Source organism: Carassius auratus, chromosome 6, assembly GCF_003368295.1.
Source record: "Carassius auratus strain Wakin chromosome 6, ASM336829v1, whole genome shotgun sequence".
NCBI lineage: Eukaryota > Metazoa > Chordata > Actinopteri > Cypriniformes > Cyprinidae > Carassius > Carassius auratus.
The window spans coordinates 24,041,058-24,058,879 of record NC_039248.1 but is presented as its reverse complement, the minus strand read 5'-3'; the positions used below and the strand labels follow the sequence as shown (position 1 = coordinate 24,058,879).

Sequence of the window (17,822 nt, the reverse complement as noted above, 5' to 3'; positions counted from 1 at the left end):
CTATGCTACCTAGCATTTTTTATGCTCTTTATTTATAACCATTGCTCTCTCTGACCTACCTATAGATCATCTGCTGTGTTCTTCAGTTTATTCTTTATTCTTTATTCTTATTCTGACATAAAAGACAGCTGATAATGTTTATAAATTCTATTAACAATGAAAACAATCACAGAAATTACACAAAAGATTATGAAATATGAAGTATCTATATAACAGTTTTTTTTTGTATTGTTCTGTATTGTGTGTCTCTTGCTAATTGAACAAAGTCTGGACTAAAGTTAGATAACAATAATAATAATAATAATAATAATAATAATAACAATAATAATAATAATAGTATTTATAAAGTAAAAAAATAAATGGTTACCATATTGCTTTTACTTTTAAAAATAGGCTATATATATATTTCAAAATGTTATTGAGTTGACTAATTTAGATTTTTCCCCCTGTTTTAAAAGCAAAGTTTTACCATGGAATTTTTGTCAGTGTGGTTATTTACTTGTTATAGGCCGATAGGTGTGTTATGAACGTTCCAAATATACATCGCTGTTACAATGTAACACAAGTGGAACGCGTGTGAAGAAGATGAGAGTAACTTCCTGCAGGATGTGTGCGCGCCGCCGATGTCTGGCCCCGCCCAGGAGGAGGAGCTTCAGACCGCAGACCGATCTCCAGCGTCCGCAGCTTCATCAGTGCACTCTCCCGCGATTCACGCTTGGAATATAACGGCGTTCCGCGCGCGGTAAGTAAGTAACACGTACACGTCACCGGCGGATTCTGTAGCTTCAACGCTTTTCCCGGAATCCGCTCAAACTGTTAGAGAATCAGGCGGTATGTCGCGTCTGCGGAGTCACACACGGGAGCGGAGGAAGGGAGGTCGGTCCTCAGTAACTTTCTGAACGCTTGTGTCCGTTAAACGGCTCGGTTTGCTCGCGTACTTTCTACTGCGGTATTTCCAGGCGCTACGGTTCGGCTGTGTGTTTGGTCAGAGTCGCTGTGGTGATGTTGTCTGTCTGTCTGTGTGAGTATCGATCTGTGATCAATCAATAAATCGATGCGCGGGACCGTTATTTGTCCTCGATGCGTTCAGACGCGAATCGCGCCGCAGTTTAGAGTCGGAACACCGAACTGTAGCAGGAATCTGACTCTGGAGCACAAAACCAGTCACAAGCGTCCCGTTAATGTGTGCTCTGTTAGGATAACACAAATGTTTGGGAAATCTGGAATCTGAGGGTTCAAAATAATACAAATATTGAGAAAATCATCTTTAAAGTTGTCCAAAGGAAGTTCTAAGCAATGCATATTAGGCTACTAATAAAAAGTTTTGAGATATTTAGTAGGAGTTTTACAAAATATCTTCATCGAACATGATCTTTATTTAATATGATTTTTGGCATCAAAGAAAAATGTATCATTTTAACCCATACAATGTATTGTTGTCTATTGCTACAAATACACCCCAGCGATTTAAGACTGCTCTTGTGTTCCAGAGTCACAATTATCGACATATTTGGCTTTTGATGCAGATAATAAGTGTGTTTTTAATAATAGTATACTATAATGTGGTCTTATTTCTGGTGTATTTGTAGGTCGTTTGTTACTTAAATCAGAACTCCATATTTTCAGCACGTCCTGAGATTAGTTTCTATATAAGACCTCTGTGGAATGTAAACAAAGTTAAAAGCAGAGTCTCAGTGGTGTCAGCTGGTAAAACCGGGGTATTTTGGTATGATGTGAATTACCATGTTACTGATATTTACATTGCACCTGGAAGAATGCAGTGTTTTTACCAGGGTAAATGACCCAAAACAAGAGACTCTTGATGCTCTCCAGCTCAGTTAAATCACTCATGATGTGTCCAAACAAATCAGCATCAGAACCAAATGTGTTTATGGTTTGCATGAGCTGCAGTTCCCTTTCCTCGTACAGATAACGGCTTCAGATCTTTAACGGCTTGTTTTGTGTTATTTGACTTCTTTAGTATTGACATGCCTGTCGCACAGATAACCTCGCTCAAGAATGTTCCTCATTTTAAATGGAGATATCTGCTCAGCGCGGTCCTTTAAACAGCAAGGCTTCGTGGCGTTTGTGCTTCTGCTTTGATCAGCTGCATCAGTGAGAGTTTTAGAAACCTTTAAACTGTCTTAATGAAGTGTTCTGGTACCTGTGTGCTGGAGGAAGCGTTCTGTTCTGCCTGTCTGATCCGCTTGACAGTGTTCAGTAATGTGTGTGTCCCTGCGGCGCGGTCCTGCACACACACACACACACACACACACACACTGACAGTCTTCAGACAGATGCATTTATCTACTCTGCTGCAGACGGCGCCTCATTTTAAAGTCAGCATGAAATATAAATTCACAATGCACAGATGCATATTTTTTATATCCTAATTACAGATTCTCTCTGGTGAAATCATCTGCCAATAATTTTTTCACTAAGACCCCTCCCCTTTCTTACAATCAGCTTCAAGCTAACATTAAGCTCCGCCTGTGGTTCCGAGAGCCACGCCCACATCTCAACATCCAATCAACAGCGGATGCACTGAGATGTCGGTGCAAAACATTTGTAGCTATTTTACATACGATTTTCTTAATGCGTTAAAAAAGGGAGATAGTCTAAACGTAAATGCATTAGACTGTCTAACAGTAGAAGAAACATTTAGAAAAACAAGAAATATCCTGGTTACTCCAAGACACAATGCTACGTAACTTTGTTACTATCCTCCACTCGTTACGAAGAGTCAAACAGTATTTGTGTGTGTTTAAACACACAATTCAGATTTTTGTATTTGCTATGTTCAACCAAACAACTCCATGATCTGGATCCGGGTTTTTCTTTTGTCTCTTAGGAAAATAGTAAATACACCGCCACCAGGTTGTGGTTGAAAGCGATTGCATCACCTCTTTGTAAAAATCTGTCACATTAAGAGCTTGCATATGTTCGTGTCATGCATATGTTAACAGCCTCTCGTTCAGATCGAAATGTTTATTGCACTGAATATCTGTCTCGGTGTGTGAACAGGCTGTTAGTTCGTTTCTCACTCTGACACTCTGTTAGTATTAGCTGTAAACGGTTGCCATGCGAAAGTGTCGAGACTGTTGTATCCCACCGTGATCCTCTGATGTTGTTGATTTGGGAGTGTGTGTGTTTTGATGTGGTGTTATCAAGTGTGTTTGTGCTATTGAAATGAGAGAATGTTTCTCATGGCTCTGCACATGGTGATAGACATCAAACGCTGTTTTGTGAGCAGACACCTGCGGCTGTGTAATCCATCAGACATCGAGAGGAACAGTGACCCTGCTTTACAGCGTGAGTTTAATCTGGGCACAGACCTGTTTACAGCGCGCTTTACAGCTTAACGTGGGCGGATGAGATTGAAACACTGTGTGTGTGTGTGTGTGTGTCGGTGCATGAATGCATCTGCTGCAGGTTTACAGATGCAATGCTGCAGAAAGTTTCTTTGCAATGCAACATTAATTTTAATGATTGCAAAAGGCTTGTTTTGTTATTTTTGTGACAGCTAGTTGCATTCACAATAAACTCCCTCTACATCGCTCTGAAGAGCAAGAGGCACAGAAATCTTTTTTGCTGAGCCATGATAAACACAATTAGTTTTTCTTTTTCCAGGCAAACATTGGCCACATTAGCACAAGGGCTTTTCAGTTTTATGTGTCAAAAGGATGTCAGAACGATGTTAGCCGTGACCCGAGTCTGGTGCTGTGACTGTTACCCATCAGACTGTGTGTATATTAGTGTGTTTACATACATTTCTGCCCCATGTGTGAGTTGTTAATGAGCCTCTCAGCCAATCAGACGCAGCCTTACATCCTGTACAGGAAGTGACCTCACGGGCCGGGCCGGTAACTGAATGTGTGAGGAAGCTGCTGGTGCCAAAGTGACTTTGTAGAAGACTTTTCCTTGCATTGTTGTCAGGTGAACATGATCCAAAACACACAAGTGTTTCAGAGATTGCATGCGTTTCCCAGTTTGCAGCTAATAATCAATATTAGCATCAATTCTAATGCAGACTAACCAAGCGTCATGTTGACTTTAGTCAGAAACAGATTTTGAGACATGCCACTACTACAGCTTTACTTAATATAATAAGGTCATCATCATTTTTTACTACCACCTCATATAGCATCATTAGTTATTAGTTATGTAATTCTGCTCTTAAACTCCATCCCTACAAGGTCACACTCATCTGCATAAATAGCTTGAGAGCCACACCCATATTTGAATATCCAATCAGCAACCGATGCACAGAACCAAGCATTTGTTCTTTTCTGCTAATCTGTTACACTCAGATCTTCGTCACAATCATCCGTCGCTAGTTCAGTGTTATTGGGACTTTAGGAAGGCGTTAAAGCAGCTTGTGATTGGCTGTTGATTTACTGTAACGTACTGTTATGGAAAGTTATGTTCGTCCTCGAAATGAGGAGTGTGAGACGTGGCTTAGTGCAGGGTTAAAACACGTTAAAGAGTGTGAAGATCCTGACGATGACGACACTGTGAGAGTCTTTTGCTGCAAACGTGACGGTGTAAATCTCAAGTGTGGCTTTGGTTTCTGAAGTTTCATTTTGAGATGCTTCAGAACTCTCAGATATTTTGAGAGCTTCATTCTCGAAGCCTTTACTGGTGCCTTCCTGTACCAGGCGAGTGTGTGTGTGTGTGTTTGACAGTTAGCAGAGCGGCAGATGTGTGTGTGGTTCTGTGCACATGTGTTGCTGCAGATTTGGATTCATTTATAGCCTTCTGAAGCTTTTGCTTTTTGTCCACTTGAGTCCTAAAACCGGTTTGTTCTCCTGTTGCGTCAAGACGTCCATCCAGTGTGAAATATGAATGAAAGTGCAATCATTACTCTTTTAAAACCGCCCAAAAGAGAGCGATTAGTTCCAGTGTCCTCCAGGAGCAGACGAGAGACTGTTCTTTAATTAGCTGTATATCTAGAGAGAATCGCCGGCGTGCCTTCAATTTAATTTGACATTTAGAAGAGCGGTCAGAGCGAGGTGGGTCTGGACACTGACACAACCCTCGTAAAGCGGAGACGGATGGCCTCCGATGAGGTGCAGGAATGAGACTTGAGCAGCAATAAGGAAAGACCGGAGTGAGATGTGTTGATGAGGCCTGTTTTCCCATAGTTTGTTTTCCATTTGAATATTTTCTGGATGTGTTCTGGACTCAGTTTTTTTTTTTTATGATTTAATATGATGTTTTTAAAATTCTTATTAAAAATGTCACTTTTTATATTTAATTGTGTTTTTGTTTTTACCACAATCCTTGTAGTTTAACACAGTGTTGGGTTATTGCTTGGGTGTTGCTAGGGAGTCAAGGGTTGCTAGGGTGTTCATGCTGTAACTAGGGTTTGATTTCCATAAAAATGCATGAACTGATCAAACGTTTATTGATTATAAATTATGTTATACTGTTATACTATAATTATACGAAATTATACTGATTATACTGCTGAATGCAGTGTCACTTTGGATAAATCAAACGCATAAATCCTTTTATAAAATTGTATTAATTTCCAAATTTTAAATTGCATTAAATTTAAATAATTCCTTGCATTTACTGATAGACAATGTTTACTGGGTTTACAGTTTAAATTAAAACAACGCTTCAGGAAACTGTATTTACCTGCAGACTTCATATTGTAATAGCAGATGTGTGATGTTTTAATATTCGCAGACAGTTTGATTAAGTGTAAAATTTTTGTGTTTGTATGGAAAGTTGAGTTTCTTGTTGTTTTCTGTTCCAGCAGTCAGTCAGACTGTGTGTTACGTGGCAGACGGCACAAACAATAGTCAGTCTGTGGAGGGTTTGGCCCGGTCACATCTCTCAAAAATAAAAGCCCAATCTTTTCCCCAAACGAGCAGCTTCAGTGATGTCAGAGCTCAGTGTGTGTGTGAGTTCAGTGGCCTGAAATAGACCCAACAAACACACAACCCTTCCCGTTCCACACCGCTTTTCCATGCAGGAACGCTGTCGGTCTGACCCTTTCCTGACCGTTTGCTCTGTTTTCATGTCATCGGTTGTTTTGGATTTTGATTTTTCTAGATTCTTTTTTAATGATTTATTGCATATAGAGTTTCTCTAGCTGTTGATCGAAAGCTGTACAATAAAATAAATAAATTACTGTCATATAAAAATCCTTAAATATTTTATTTTATAAAAATATTTTACATTTAGGTTGAATTTTTTTGACATGACAGAACTGTGATCGTGAATGTGTCATTAAATTAGCAGAAGTTTTTCCTAATTTCATGTCATTAGAGTGTCTGAGATTATAAATTATTGATGTCAAATCAAATAAAGTTTAAAGAAAATAAAACCAGCAAACACTGTGGAACCAAATAAATAAGAAACAAATAACTTTCAAAATTCAAAATATTACTAAACAGACGCTTTTGCATTTCGCTCTGAAACGAAATCTTGGCCATCATCTTGTCTGTCTCTCGTCTGGTCAGCTTCTCCTCACATGACGAATGAAATCTGATCTACAGTTTATAACTGTAGTGTCTGAATATATAAAATGAACATCAGTAACAGCAAGTCTGTGTGATGAATCCAGTGTTTCTACAGGAGCTGGCGCTGATGGTTGCAGAGGATTAGAATGATTGGTCGGGGCTCTTTCACCTGTCACAGGTAATCGTGTGTCCGCTCTGAGGAGATAAAGCGTCACGCCGCTGACACGCTGCTCTTTCTCTCACTTTCTGTGTGTCTTTCTATAGCTGGCCTGGTTTGAGCTGATAACTGGGGAGACACTGACCCAGAAACAGCCTGAGCTAACACTGACAGACACACACACACACACACACACACACACACTCTCTCTGATGTCCTTGAAGGTTGATGTATTCAGGCTGGATTTCTTGTCCTAGTTGTCGAGTACTTGAAGCAGAAACTGTCATTACATTCAGAAATATTGAATTCTTTAGAAAAACTAAGAATAACAGAATCAGCAGAAACAGATGCATATATCAGTGATTTTTCTATCTATGTGCATAGATGTGACCCCAGGGTCAATTTTAAGGGTCAATCATCTGAAGCTGACTACATAATATTTCCATTGATATATGGTTTTTTACAACTATTTGAAAATCTGGAATCGAAATCGAAAAAATCTAAATATTGAGAAAAAAGTTGTTCAAATGAAGTTCTTAGCAATGCATATTACTATTTAAACATGAAGTTTTGATATATTTATGATGGGAAATGTACTAAATATCTTGATGGAACATGATCTTTACTTAATATCCTAATGATTTTTGGCATTAAAGAGAAATGTATAATTGTGACTCATACAATGTTTTGTTGTCTATTGCTACTAATTTACATCTGTGACACTGATGACTGCTTCTGTGCTGCAGGGACACAGATGTCTTTCCTATCATCACACAAGTAAAGTCATTTTAAGGTCAATATTTCATGTTTGTTTATAGAAGTGCTGTATTTATAACCATGATGCTGTATATGATCATTTTGACAGAGTTGACTGATCACTCTGGGGTTATTTTGTAATGTGTTAAACACACATTTCCCCTCACACACTGCACTGAGTGTGTGTGTGTGTGTGTGTGTGTGTGAAGAGCTCAGGGTCACATGTGTGCTCTGGAGAGGTCAGAGGTCATGACTAAGTTTAAATCCTGAATTGTTTTCTTCAGCTGTCTGGAACAGATTCAGAATCTGATTCGGTTTTGATTAGGCTTAATACTAATTTGATACAGTAGTGTATTTGAGACAAAAATAAGTAAAAAACTAGAAACTGGATATCCAAAAATCTCTTTTATACCTCAAAATGATGTTTCTTACCTGTTGAATTGAGTGTGTTTTATTTGTGTGGGAGAGGTTTAAAGTATTAAAGTCTAATTTTGCAACTGATAAGAAAAAACGGTTATTTTCAAAGAAAAAACATCAAAGTGAAATGTAGTGCAGGGATGTAACATTTTTTTAACATTCCTTTTTTGGGGCTTAACGTGCTGTGTAAGAAGTGCATGCTCTGGAATTTGATGTACTCCTCCTAGGTTTTCCAGCCGATTTCCACCAAACTCAGTCAGCATGACCTCAAGACATTGGGGATGCTAAAGTGCGAAAGGATTTTTGATACTACTTGTATGAAAATCATGGGATCCACACCAAACTTTGACATGACACTCATCTGAATGTACATCATCTCATACATTTGACTGCTGAAAAAAAAAAAAAAATTAACTGTAAAAAAAATAAAATAAGATGGCAGTAATTTTATAAATAATATAAATTTCTTGTATCTTTAAAGTGCATTATCCAAACTATTTTAAACTTTTTACATACGGATAACAAGTCTTTCTTAGGAACATGTTTAGTTTCATCAATTTAAAATGCTGAGGGGTGTTACATACATAAAAATTATACATTAGACAAACATTATACATTAACTATACATTTTAATTAATAACGTGATGTGGGATAATGCACAACGGTGCGCTTCTGCCACGATTTATAATTGATAAACTGCGCTTGGTCCATTCAGATGTGACACAGAATTGTTTTACAGTCGTGTGATATGAGAACATTAATTACTTTTTTTGTTTGTCACCAAGAGTTTTCTTACCAACAACAAGCGATTAACAAAAGCTTCTTTTTTTGCAGTTTTAATTAGCATATACAATACTGTCAATAATGCTTTTTTTGTAGTCTAGACCATCATCTAAGTAACTGGAAATGTTGAGTGCTATGAAGAAAATACAGTCGAGTGTAGTGAATGTTGTTTTCCTCTGATAGTCAAGCTCTTGTTTATAGTCGGTTCAGTGCTGCTTCTGTATCTTTCTTCATCTCTGGATGATGCCGGTGGTTCCTGAGCGTGTCTGAGCGTGTGATTTCTGAATATGATGCCGTTGAGTTGATGTTCTTAAAGTTGAGGTGGAGCATGAATTAACCAGTAGCCTTTAGCTATCGTTGACTTGCTCTAGTTAGTCAGTAGTGGGTGGTGTTTATAATTAGGGGGGATCGTGTTGGAGGAAATTTGAATATGATGATGTCATATTGTTGATGGTTTTGATCATTTTTTCCCCTCACACTAAAGACTAAAGGTTTTTCAGGTAACTAGTGTCTACAGTAGTGTCAGCTAATCTGCTGATGTCATGAGGTCACGGGGTCAAGCGGGGAAATGAGCCGCTGCTGTTAGAGTTTGTTTCTCTGGTTTATTTGTGCTGGGTGTTATTGTCCTGGTTGAAACTGACTGCATGATCTAGTAGCTGCGGTTTGTGTGACCCAGCAGCAGAGTGTGTGTGTGTGTGTGTGTGTCTTTGATGTTGTTGTCCTCTCAGCATACCTGCACTCTTGCTGATGGACTCACACACACACACACACACACACACTCTCTCTGTTGCAGTCTCTTGTGAGAGTTTGTTACTGACAAAATTGTATCACAATATTTTCTGGGATTTCGTTTCATTAAAATAATTAGGCAGTATTTTTCTGAGTGGTTTAGGCCGGCCGTGGATCACTGACTAAAAGGCTTTTCATATTCATCATATTCTGCACAGCAGTGATATAAATAATTTCTTTCCATTAAAGGCAGGCAGGGTTTGGTTCAGAAACATGTTTTGTTCTGCTGATTGAAAGTTTCTCCACATCCCACTAGCAATCATCAAGTGAAGAGCTCTGTATTTAGCCGTCTGTGGAAGGTGTATGACTATACAGAAATTCCCAGAAATAATAATAATAATTAAAACAAATCCTGGAATGTTTCCAAAATTTAGTCAAAATTTTCATTCATTTTTTTTTGCATTCCTAATTATTTCATCTAAAGAATGTTTTCCCACCACAAACAGCCTGTATGTTAAAGATAAGTTTATTTTTTTATAAAAAAAATAAAAAATACATTTTTAAATATAATAAATACTTTTTCTTTATTAACCCTCTAGTTAAAGAAAATTCTATTCCAAGTGCAGCACACATGAAATTGTCAACACGATGTAAATATTTAACAAGTCACATTTGTTAGATGAACTACGAGTGTAACACCTGTAAACTAATATTAACTACAAATGTGTTGTAAAAACAACTGCAGCTTTCAGTCTGTCTGATGCACACATTAAAACATCAGACATACAGTAATATTCACCATTTTTATATTTGATTGTGCTGCTTTGACATTGTTTTTTTTCTGTGCAAACATGGATGTGTTTGACTGTTGCGCTCAAGTCTAAAAATGCGGCGCTCAAGTTAAAGTGTAAGCATTTTTTTCCTATTCCTCTGCCCACGTCACATCTTTGTCAACACAAAAGTCTAGCGCTATATTTGGTGATCGTTCTTTTTTTAATTACTGTAAACACCGACATATTTAACAAACATAAGTGTTTGATTCTAACCATTGAGAATATTTCTATTCAAAATCATGTTTCCTCTTTTTCTAAAAAATTTAATTGTGGCAAAACTTTCAACTTCTAATTAATTGATAAAATCTGGAAAATTTGGCCAGCATGTGCTATATTTTAATGATGCTGACTGACATTGTTCAGTAATAAGCACATGTCTTGAGCATCACCTGTGTGGGACCGGTTCAGATGTCTGTGAGGGGAAGTTGTGTGTGTGTGTGTGTGTGTGTGTGTCGTGGGCTAGAAGTGGAAAACGCTGCCCTCGCACACTTGTGATTCTCCTGCTCTCTCTGGAGGATGAGCGTGTTTGAGATCAGTCTCTGTGATAAGAACAGGAAATGGTGAGGCTTGTTTACGTGTGTGTGTGTGTGTGTGTGTGTGTGTGTGTGTGTGTGTGTGTGTGTGTGTGTCGACGGCGTCCGGTGGTGACAGGATGTGACAGTTCTGTGTGTGTGTGTTTGTTGCAGCTTTGCCCACTTCACCAGTGGAAAATTGCACCGCAGAGATGAGCATGGCATCTTCACCAGCTCGGTAATGTGTAAAGCACGTGTTCTTCATAAGGTCTCCTAAATGACTTTGGTAAATCCCCGCATATGGCGGAAAGACGTGTTCTATTGGGCTTCTGCTGCTGCATTTATATAGAACCACCTCAACATCCACCATACGAACAGCTCCATGTGTGGGTTAGTGTTTGTGGGGTGTGTGTGTGTGTGTGTATACATCAATTCACCTGTTGTTTTCATCACGCGGATTTGTTTTGATAAATATTAATATTTATTTAGATATTAGAGCACATTTAACATTTGAGGAAACATCTAGTGTGTGTGTGTGTGTGTGTGTGTGTGTGTGGATCTGATCTTCTGTTCTCCAAACATGAAGCCAACGGCAGTAAAATAGCAGAGGAAATGCTGTTTGTGATAAAAGAATTGCTGGTGAACTTTATACTGTAGAGACCTAGTGGTGTTGTATTACAAATAGTTTTATGCTGCGATTTCTAACAGTTTCACACATAAAACCCTGTGGATCTGGTTTTATGAGCTGCTTGGTGTTTTGTGTTGAATCTCGTGATTGATCTGAGTGTTCGTTCTTGTCAGGATCAGAATCATGATTCTCAGTTTGTGTCTTCCTCCAGGTTCAGGATGAAGGGTGGAGGTTTGACAGGGGGCTGCAGCCCCTGTTAGATTCACCGCCTCACCCTCGTCATCACCCTCATCATAATCTTCATCATCATCATCATCATCATGGCCAATCACTTGGAGCTACTGACGGAGCTGCAGCAGCTGGATAAGGTTCCCAGTCTGGAACGGCTCCGGGCCGCACAGAAGCGTCGCACGCAGCAGCTCAAGCGATGGGCCGTCTACGAGAAGGAAATGCAGAACAAGAAGCGCAAGGCCGACAAACGCCGCGGTCACGGGAACCCGCGGGAGAACAGCAGGAGGGTTTCGTTTGCGGCGAGCATCGCTCTGCTGGAGGCCTCTGCGAGGAACGATCCGGATGAAGGTGAGGCTTGAACACACATGCATGGATGTATCGATGTTATAAATATAGGGATATTATCTACTAGTCACATGTCGGTATGAAACAATACGTCTTCCATATCGTTTTTGACTGATATGTGTTTTTTGATAGCTGATGCCGATATCCTGGAAAGCAGGAGGGCCGATAGCTGATATTAAGCCAAAATGATTAAAAAAAATTATTATTAATAATATTTAAGACATTTGAAATAATTTGACAATGGATTAAAAAATAAAAGTGCCAAAAATGCCAAATATCGGCCGATATATCGGTCTTGGCAATATATTGCTCGACAAATCCTTCCATGCAAAAAGTGTAGTTTTTTTTATATATTTGTTTTGGTCATTTTGCTTTGGCACAGTATCTGTCAAACAAACTCTAACTGAAATAACAATATACTTAATCCTTTCAAGTCTGTTTGAAAGTGGAGCGCGCACATCAGCTGGTGATCCGGTGTTTTCTGTGTCTCAGAGCGACTCGTTCACAATGTATGAATGCAGTCAGCTTCTTTATTTCACGTGCTGTGAGTTTACTTAGGCTTTATTTTTGATGACAGCGTTTCACTAGATTTGTAAAGAGATGTGTGTTTGTTTTTATACGCCAGTTTTCAGTGAAACTAGAGCTTTCCTTCAAAATAGAAGCTTAAATGAGTCCAAATTCAAAATATCTCTGTAAAGTGTAGAAATTAGGAAAGAAGTATTGTATTTTATTTTCTGTACTGTAGTGTAAAGCAAAAATAATATACCTAAATTATGAAATATTAATTTTCATTTTTTTACAGTGCAATTGCTTTACCATACATGGCTATTACTATCATTGTTGTTATTATTATAGTCTAATTTGCTTCTTAAAACCCCAGTGTGAATGTAATTTAGACTCCGTACATCACAGGTAAAAAGTGCACTAGATAGAATAATTTAGCTTTTAAATGTTCAGAATTAAAAAATTGGTATTTTTTACCAATTTTTCATATTTTTTTTATATTGTTGCATCCTTAGTGGGAAGGGCTTTTGTGTGTGTAATATATATAGCTTTCCTTCACTTTTAAATAGCTTGTAAAAGCATTGTGCGCATTTTACTTTCACTTTCAAATTAGCGGCAATTCGGCACCGATTCAATTCAACATCAAACTCGTAGAACTTTTATTAACAAAACAAATAAAAATACAACATGCTATATGCCTAATACACACTGATTATTCAGCTCTGAAAAATGTATCCTGGTTCAGAGCAAAGCGCTATTATCATCAATTATTAAAAGAGACAAAATCGGTGGTTTCAAGGCGATCACATTCTAGCTAAATTAAAGTAAGTAACTATTAAATGAAACTTGTTTGTGTGTAACAAGGCATAAAAGGGTGAGGGATTGTTTGACACTAATTTACACGTTCCTGTGTGTTTTACCATCACATGAATGAATAATATAAAAAATTATGAACAATGCACAAAGCACATATTTGGCAATAATCCAAATTAGGGATAGTAAAGGTCCTAAAGCCTAAATATTCGAATAGATCCAAATAGCTCTCATTCCATTAATGGACTTGCTCAGTGTTTAGGTGAGATAAGAGCCTGTTTGGCAAGACATTTTATTCATCTTATTCATATACTAATAAGACTGAGTGCGTTTTCTTTGGATCTTCTTCCAAGGAAATGATTGGCCTCTATGAAGATGTGTTTCAGATCAAAAATGTGGCTGTTATAATGGATTCAGCTTTAGTTTCAGATAGACAGGTTATTAGTGTTGTGAAGGCTGCTGTTTATCAGCTCTAAACTGAAATCATTTCTCTCTTTTAAGGACCTGGAGACAATTATTCATGCCTTTGTGTCGTCACACATCGATTATTGTAATTCCTTGATTATGGAACCAATGCATATTAAATAATTCCCATCGGTGGATGCTTTTAAGTCTAGATTGAAATTGTATGTTTTTAGTAGAGCTTTGATTAGAGTGATCAGGTTTTATATTTTAATGTTTAATTTTGATGGTGTGACTTAAGGTAATGATGTTGGAAAAGCACTTTGGCCAATGGCAGCTGTTTTAAATGTGCTATAAAAATAAAATAATGATTGTATTGAATGCATGTGTTGGGAAATGCGCAGCGACTGCAGTTGAGGCTGGATTTGCTCGGCTTTAATCACGTCAGATTATAACTGCAGCGTAATCTCAGCCTGCACGATTATGCACGATAATGCATTATTGATTAAGAGTTTTGGATTCATTATGACAGATGGAAGCGCTTTATGCACGGGTTTATCCAGAGCTGCTCGCATTAGTTTGCTGGATAAAGCAAAGCTGCTAATATGACGCTTGCGCTGGAGTTTTTGATGGTTGACGTGTTTTTTATTATTCTGAGTCATTCCCTGAAACCTAGCTTATTTCACGTAACTGTGTTTCACACATCAGTCGTGGCATCAAGTAATAATTCATCTTCACTACAAATTGATTACTTTGCCAACCCTTGTGTATATCTTGATGATTCTAGTTTCTGTATAGGCTCGATACAAAAGAGAATGTTGTTTGCTGGTTTCACAGCTGCAGAGAAGAAAATAATACAGTTTATGACTGGTTATTAGTAGCAATAGACAACAATACATTGTATGAGTCAAAATTATACATTTCTATTTTATGTCAAAAATCATTCGGATATTAAGTAAAGATCATGTTCCACAAAGATATTTAGTACATTTCCTACAGTAAATATATCAAAACTTAATGTTTGATCAGTAATATAAATTACTAAGAATTTAATTTGAACAACTTTAAAGATTTTTTTTCTCCCTCAGATTCCAGATTTTCAAATAGTTGTATCTCAGACAAATATTGTCCTCCGAACAAACCACACATCACTGGAGAGATCAATTATTCAGCTTCAGATGATGAAAAAACTCCCTCTTTAAAAAGTAACTCATCAATGATGAAATCAAATCGTGTCATCTCATATTTACTAATCACGTTAAGTGTGGGTAAAGCTGGTCGTGACCTCAGAGATACCGTGTAAATGAGCAGCTGATGATGGACTGACAGCAGCAGAATAAAGATGAAGATGATGATGATGATGATGACGAGGCTTTGGTTAAGATGTGTGAAGATGTGTGCATCCCAAAACATGATTATATCCTGCCATTGTAAAACACCTAGAGATGACTCAACAGACCAATCACTATAAATTATGCAAATACATGCAGTATGCATTTCTTGATGTTGTGATGTCATCACAGCTGTCAATCATTCTCTCAATGAGAAACTTGAGTCTTAAAGGATCAGTGTGCATCTGAGCATGACAAGTGTTATTATAATATAATTATAAGATTCTGTTTTATTGTCATTTGATTATTTATAGTTTATATTCCTTTTAATTTACTTCATTTTTTGTGTGTGTGGGTGTGTGTGTGAGTTAGTGAGTGTGTGTTTTGATTGTGTGTGTGTGAGAGAGAGAAAGAGATCTCGTCTCATCTGCAGCTGTAGTTCATTGCTGTCGGTGATAAGCTGATTTGACGCTTCGGGTTCGGTTCAGTTTCGTTCATCTGCATGCATGGATAAAGAGGAGCGAGGTGTGTGTGTGTGTGTGTGTGTGTTGTCTTCTGAAACGCTCCTCACTGAGATCAGACGCGGCTTTATTTTTATAGACAGCCGTGAAGAGAAGAAGAAACAAACACACTCACCCTGGAGCAGAAGCAGTGCACCTCCAACAGATCGTTTACTGTGTGTGTGTGTGTGTGTGTCTGTGTGTCTGTGTGTGAGTGTGTGTGTGTGTGTGTGTGTGTTGTGTGAGTGTGTGTGCGTGTTTGTGCGTGTGTGTGTGTGTTGTGTGAGTCTGTGTGTCTGTGTGTGTGTGTGTGTGTGTGTGTGTGTGTGTGTGTCTGTGTGAGTGTGTGTGCGTGTGTGTGTGTTGTGTGAGTGTGTGTGCGTGTTTGTGTGCGTGTTTGTGTGCGTGTGTGTGCGTGTGTGTGTGTGTCTGTGTGTGTGTCTGTGTCTGTGTGTGTGTGTTTGTGTGTTTGTGTGTGTTTGTCTGTGTCTGTGTGTGTGTTTGTGTGTGTGTGTGTGTGTGTGTCTGTGTGTGTTTGTGTGTGTGTGTGTGTGTGTGTGTGTGAGTGTGTGTGTGTCTGTGTGTGTGTGTGTGTGTGTGTGTGTGTCTGTGTGTGTTTGTGTGTGTGTGTGTGTGTGTGTGTGTGTGAGTGTGTGTGTGTCTGTGTGTCTGTGTGTGTGTGTGTGTGTGTGTGTATGTTGTGTAGGATGTCACTCTGTGTTGGTGTAAGTCAGCGTTGACTTTAACTGTAGCAGTTGAGTTGCTTTATGTTTCAATAATGAGCGTTCAAAAACTTTTTCTCCAAAGTTTGTAGATCTGTAACTCAAAAAGTATTAAAGATATCTAAATGCCCCTTTATATATTGAGTCTTAACAAACTTTCCTTTTGGCATTTCTATTGTTAAGCCCATATATGCTCCAGTTCCAGAGATATCGGAATTTCGGTTTGGCTCCAGGAGTAAATCAGTAAATTGTATTCTAATATTATTACAGAAGTGATATTTATTGTATTGTTGTCATTTTTTTTAGTTGTCATAATTATAATACAGAGTAATAATTATATTAACATTTAAAATCTAATATAAATGCTATATATAATATATAGGTGTGGGCGATATGGAAAAAATATCATATCAGTTTTTTCTTTTTAGAAATATCACGATTCTTTGTCATGTTGGTTTTACTATTTTGCAAGCTGTCTGAGCATTACAGACAAACTAATTTCTTTATTATAAAGACAAAGTCTTTCAAGGTAATAAAAAAATGAAGAATGGCAGATATTTAGGCCAAAGTCTTTGTTCTTATTTTTTAATAATAAAGATAAATGTCTAATGACAAAGATACACATTACAACTGCACATAATCTACTAATAATACAAACCGTGCTGTATTTTCAGGTACAGCTGGTGTATTCAGCAGAGCATTCAAGAAACTGAATGAACATATATAAAAATACAACACTATATAAACTGATTCCTATATAAACTGAGTGATTTTTCTCTTTGTGTTTTGTTGTTTTATTAACGTTAAAGGAATAGTACACCCAGAAATACAAATTCTGTCATAGTGTTTCATTAGTATACCACCATTTACTCACTCAAAAGTGGTTTTAAAGCTTTCTTCTGAACATAAACGGTGAAAACCAAACAGTTGCTGGGCCACAGTGACTTCCAGAGTATTTCTTGCTACCATCAAATTCAGTGTGGACCAGCAACTGTTTGGTTATCCACGTTCTTCAAAATATCTTCTTTTGTGTTCAGCACAAGAAAGAAATTAATACAGGTTTGGGACAACGTGCCAGTGAGTAAATAATGACAGAAATGAAATTTGAGGGTGATCTATCCCTTGGCTGTAATGACAGTAGGCTGCATGTTTAATAGGAGTACTGTCCCTTTAAGACCTGCACGCATCTAATATACTGACACGCATACATTTTTCTCTCAACTCTTTACTTTCTTTTTAGACATAAACGACTTGAGTCTACATGTGTTTTGACAGTATTAATGCAAAAGATAACTTAGTTCAGTAATCAGACGCAGTTTGACAGGCTTTAGCATGCGCTTCAGGTGTATGCAGCGCTCCGAAATATTCAATTATTACCATAAAAATGTTTGTTCCCCAAACCGTTCAGCCATAACTTGTGGAGTAAACTACTGGTCTTGTTTTATTTCTTGTTCTTGTGTTGATGAACATCATTTCTCAGTTCATGTCGTGGATGGTGGTCCGTTATTGTTTTAAAAGACTAGTGAGACCAGAAATAGATGAAGGAGAAAGAGGAAGTTGAGCTCATTTTAACTTCTGTCATGTCTGTGGTTTAAGACTGTGTTGACAAACACACACACACACACACACACACACACACACACACACACACACAGTCAGTGAATGTGAAACTGAACTCATATTGTT

General features: G+C 37.8%; 1 protein-coding gene across 2 annotated transcripts in view; it reads left to right on the top strand.

The window, feature by feature from the left end:
- The first annotated feature begins 631 nt into the window (after positions 1-631).
- The window catches only part of ppp1r16b (protein phosphatase 1, regulatory subunit 16B), a 38,530-nt gene continuing 21,339 nt past the window's right edge, over positions 632-17,822 (top strand). The window contains exons 1-2 of one of the 2 annotated variants that reach the window (XM_026265791.1): positions 632-742; positions 11,500-11,867. In XM_026265791.1, the coding sequence (XP_026121576.1) occupies positions 11,609-11,867 (259 nt within the window). In that variant the 5' untranslated portion in view covers positions 632-742; positions 11,500-11,608. Of the gene's footprint in view, positions 747-11,499; positions 11,868-17,822 lie in introns of both variants that reach the window. The other variant, XM_026265792.1, reaches the window with a different exon arrangement.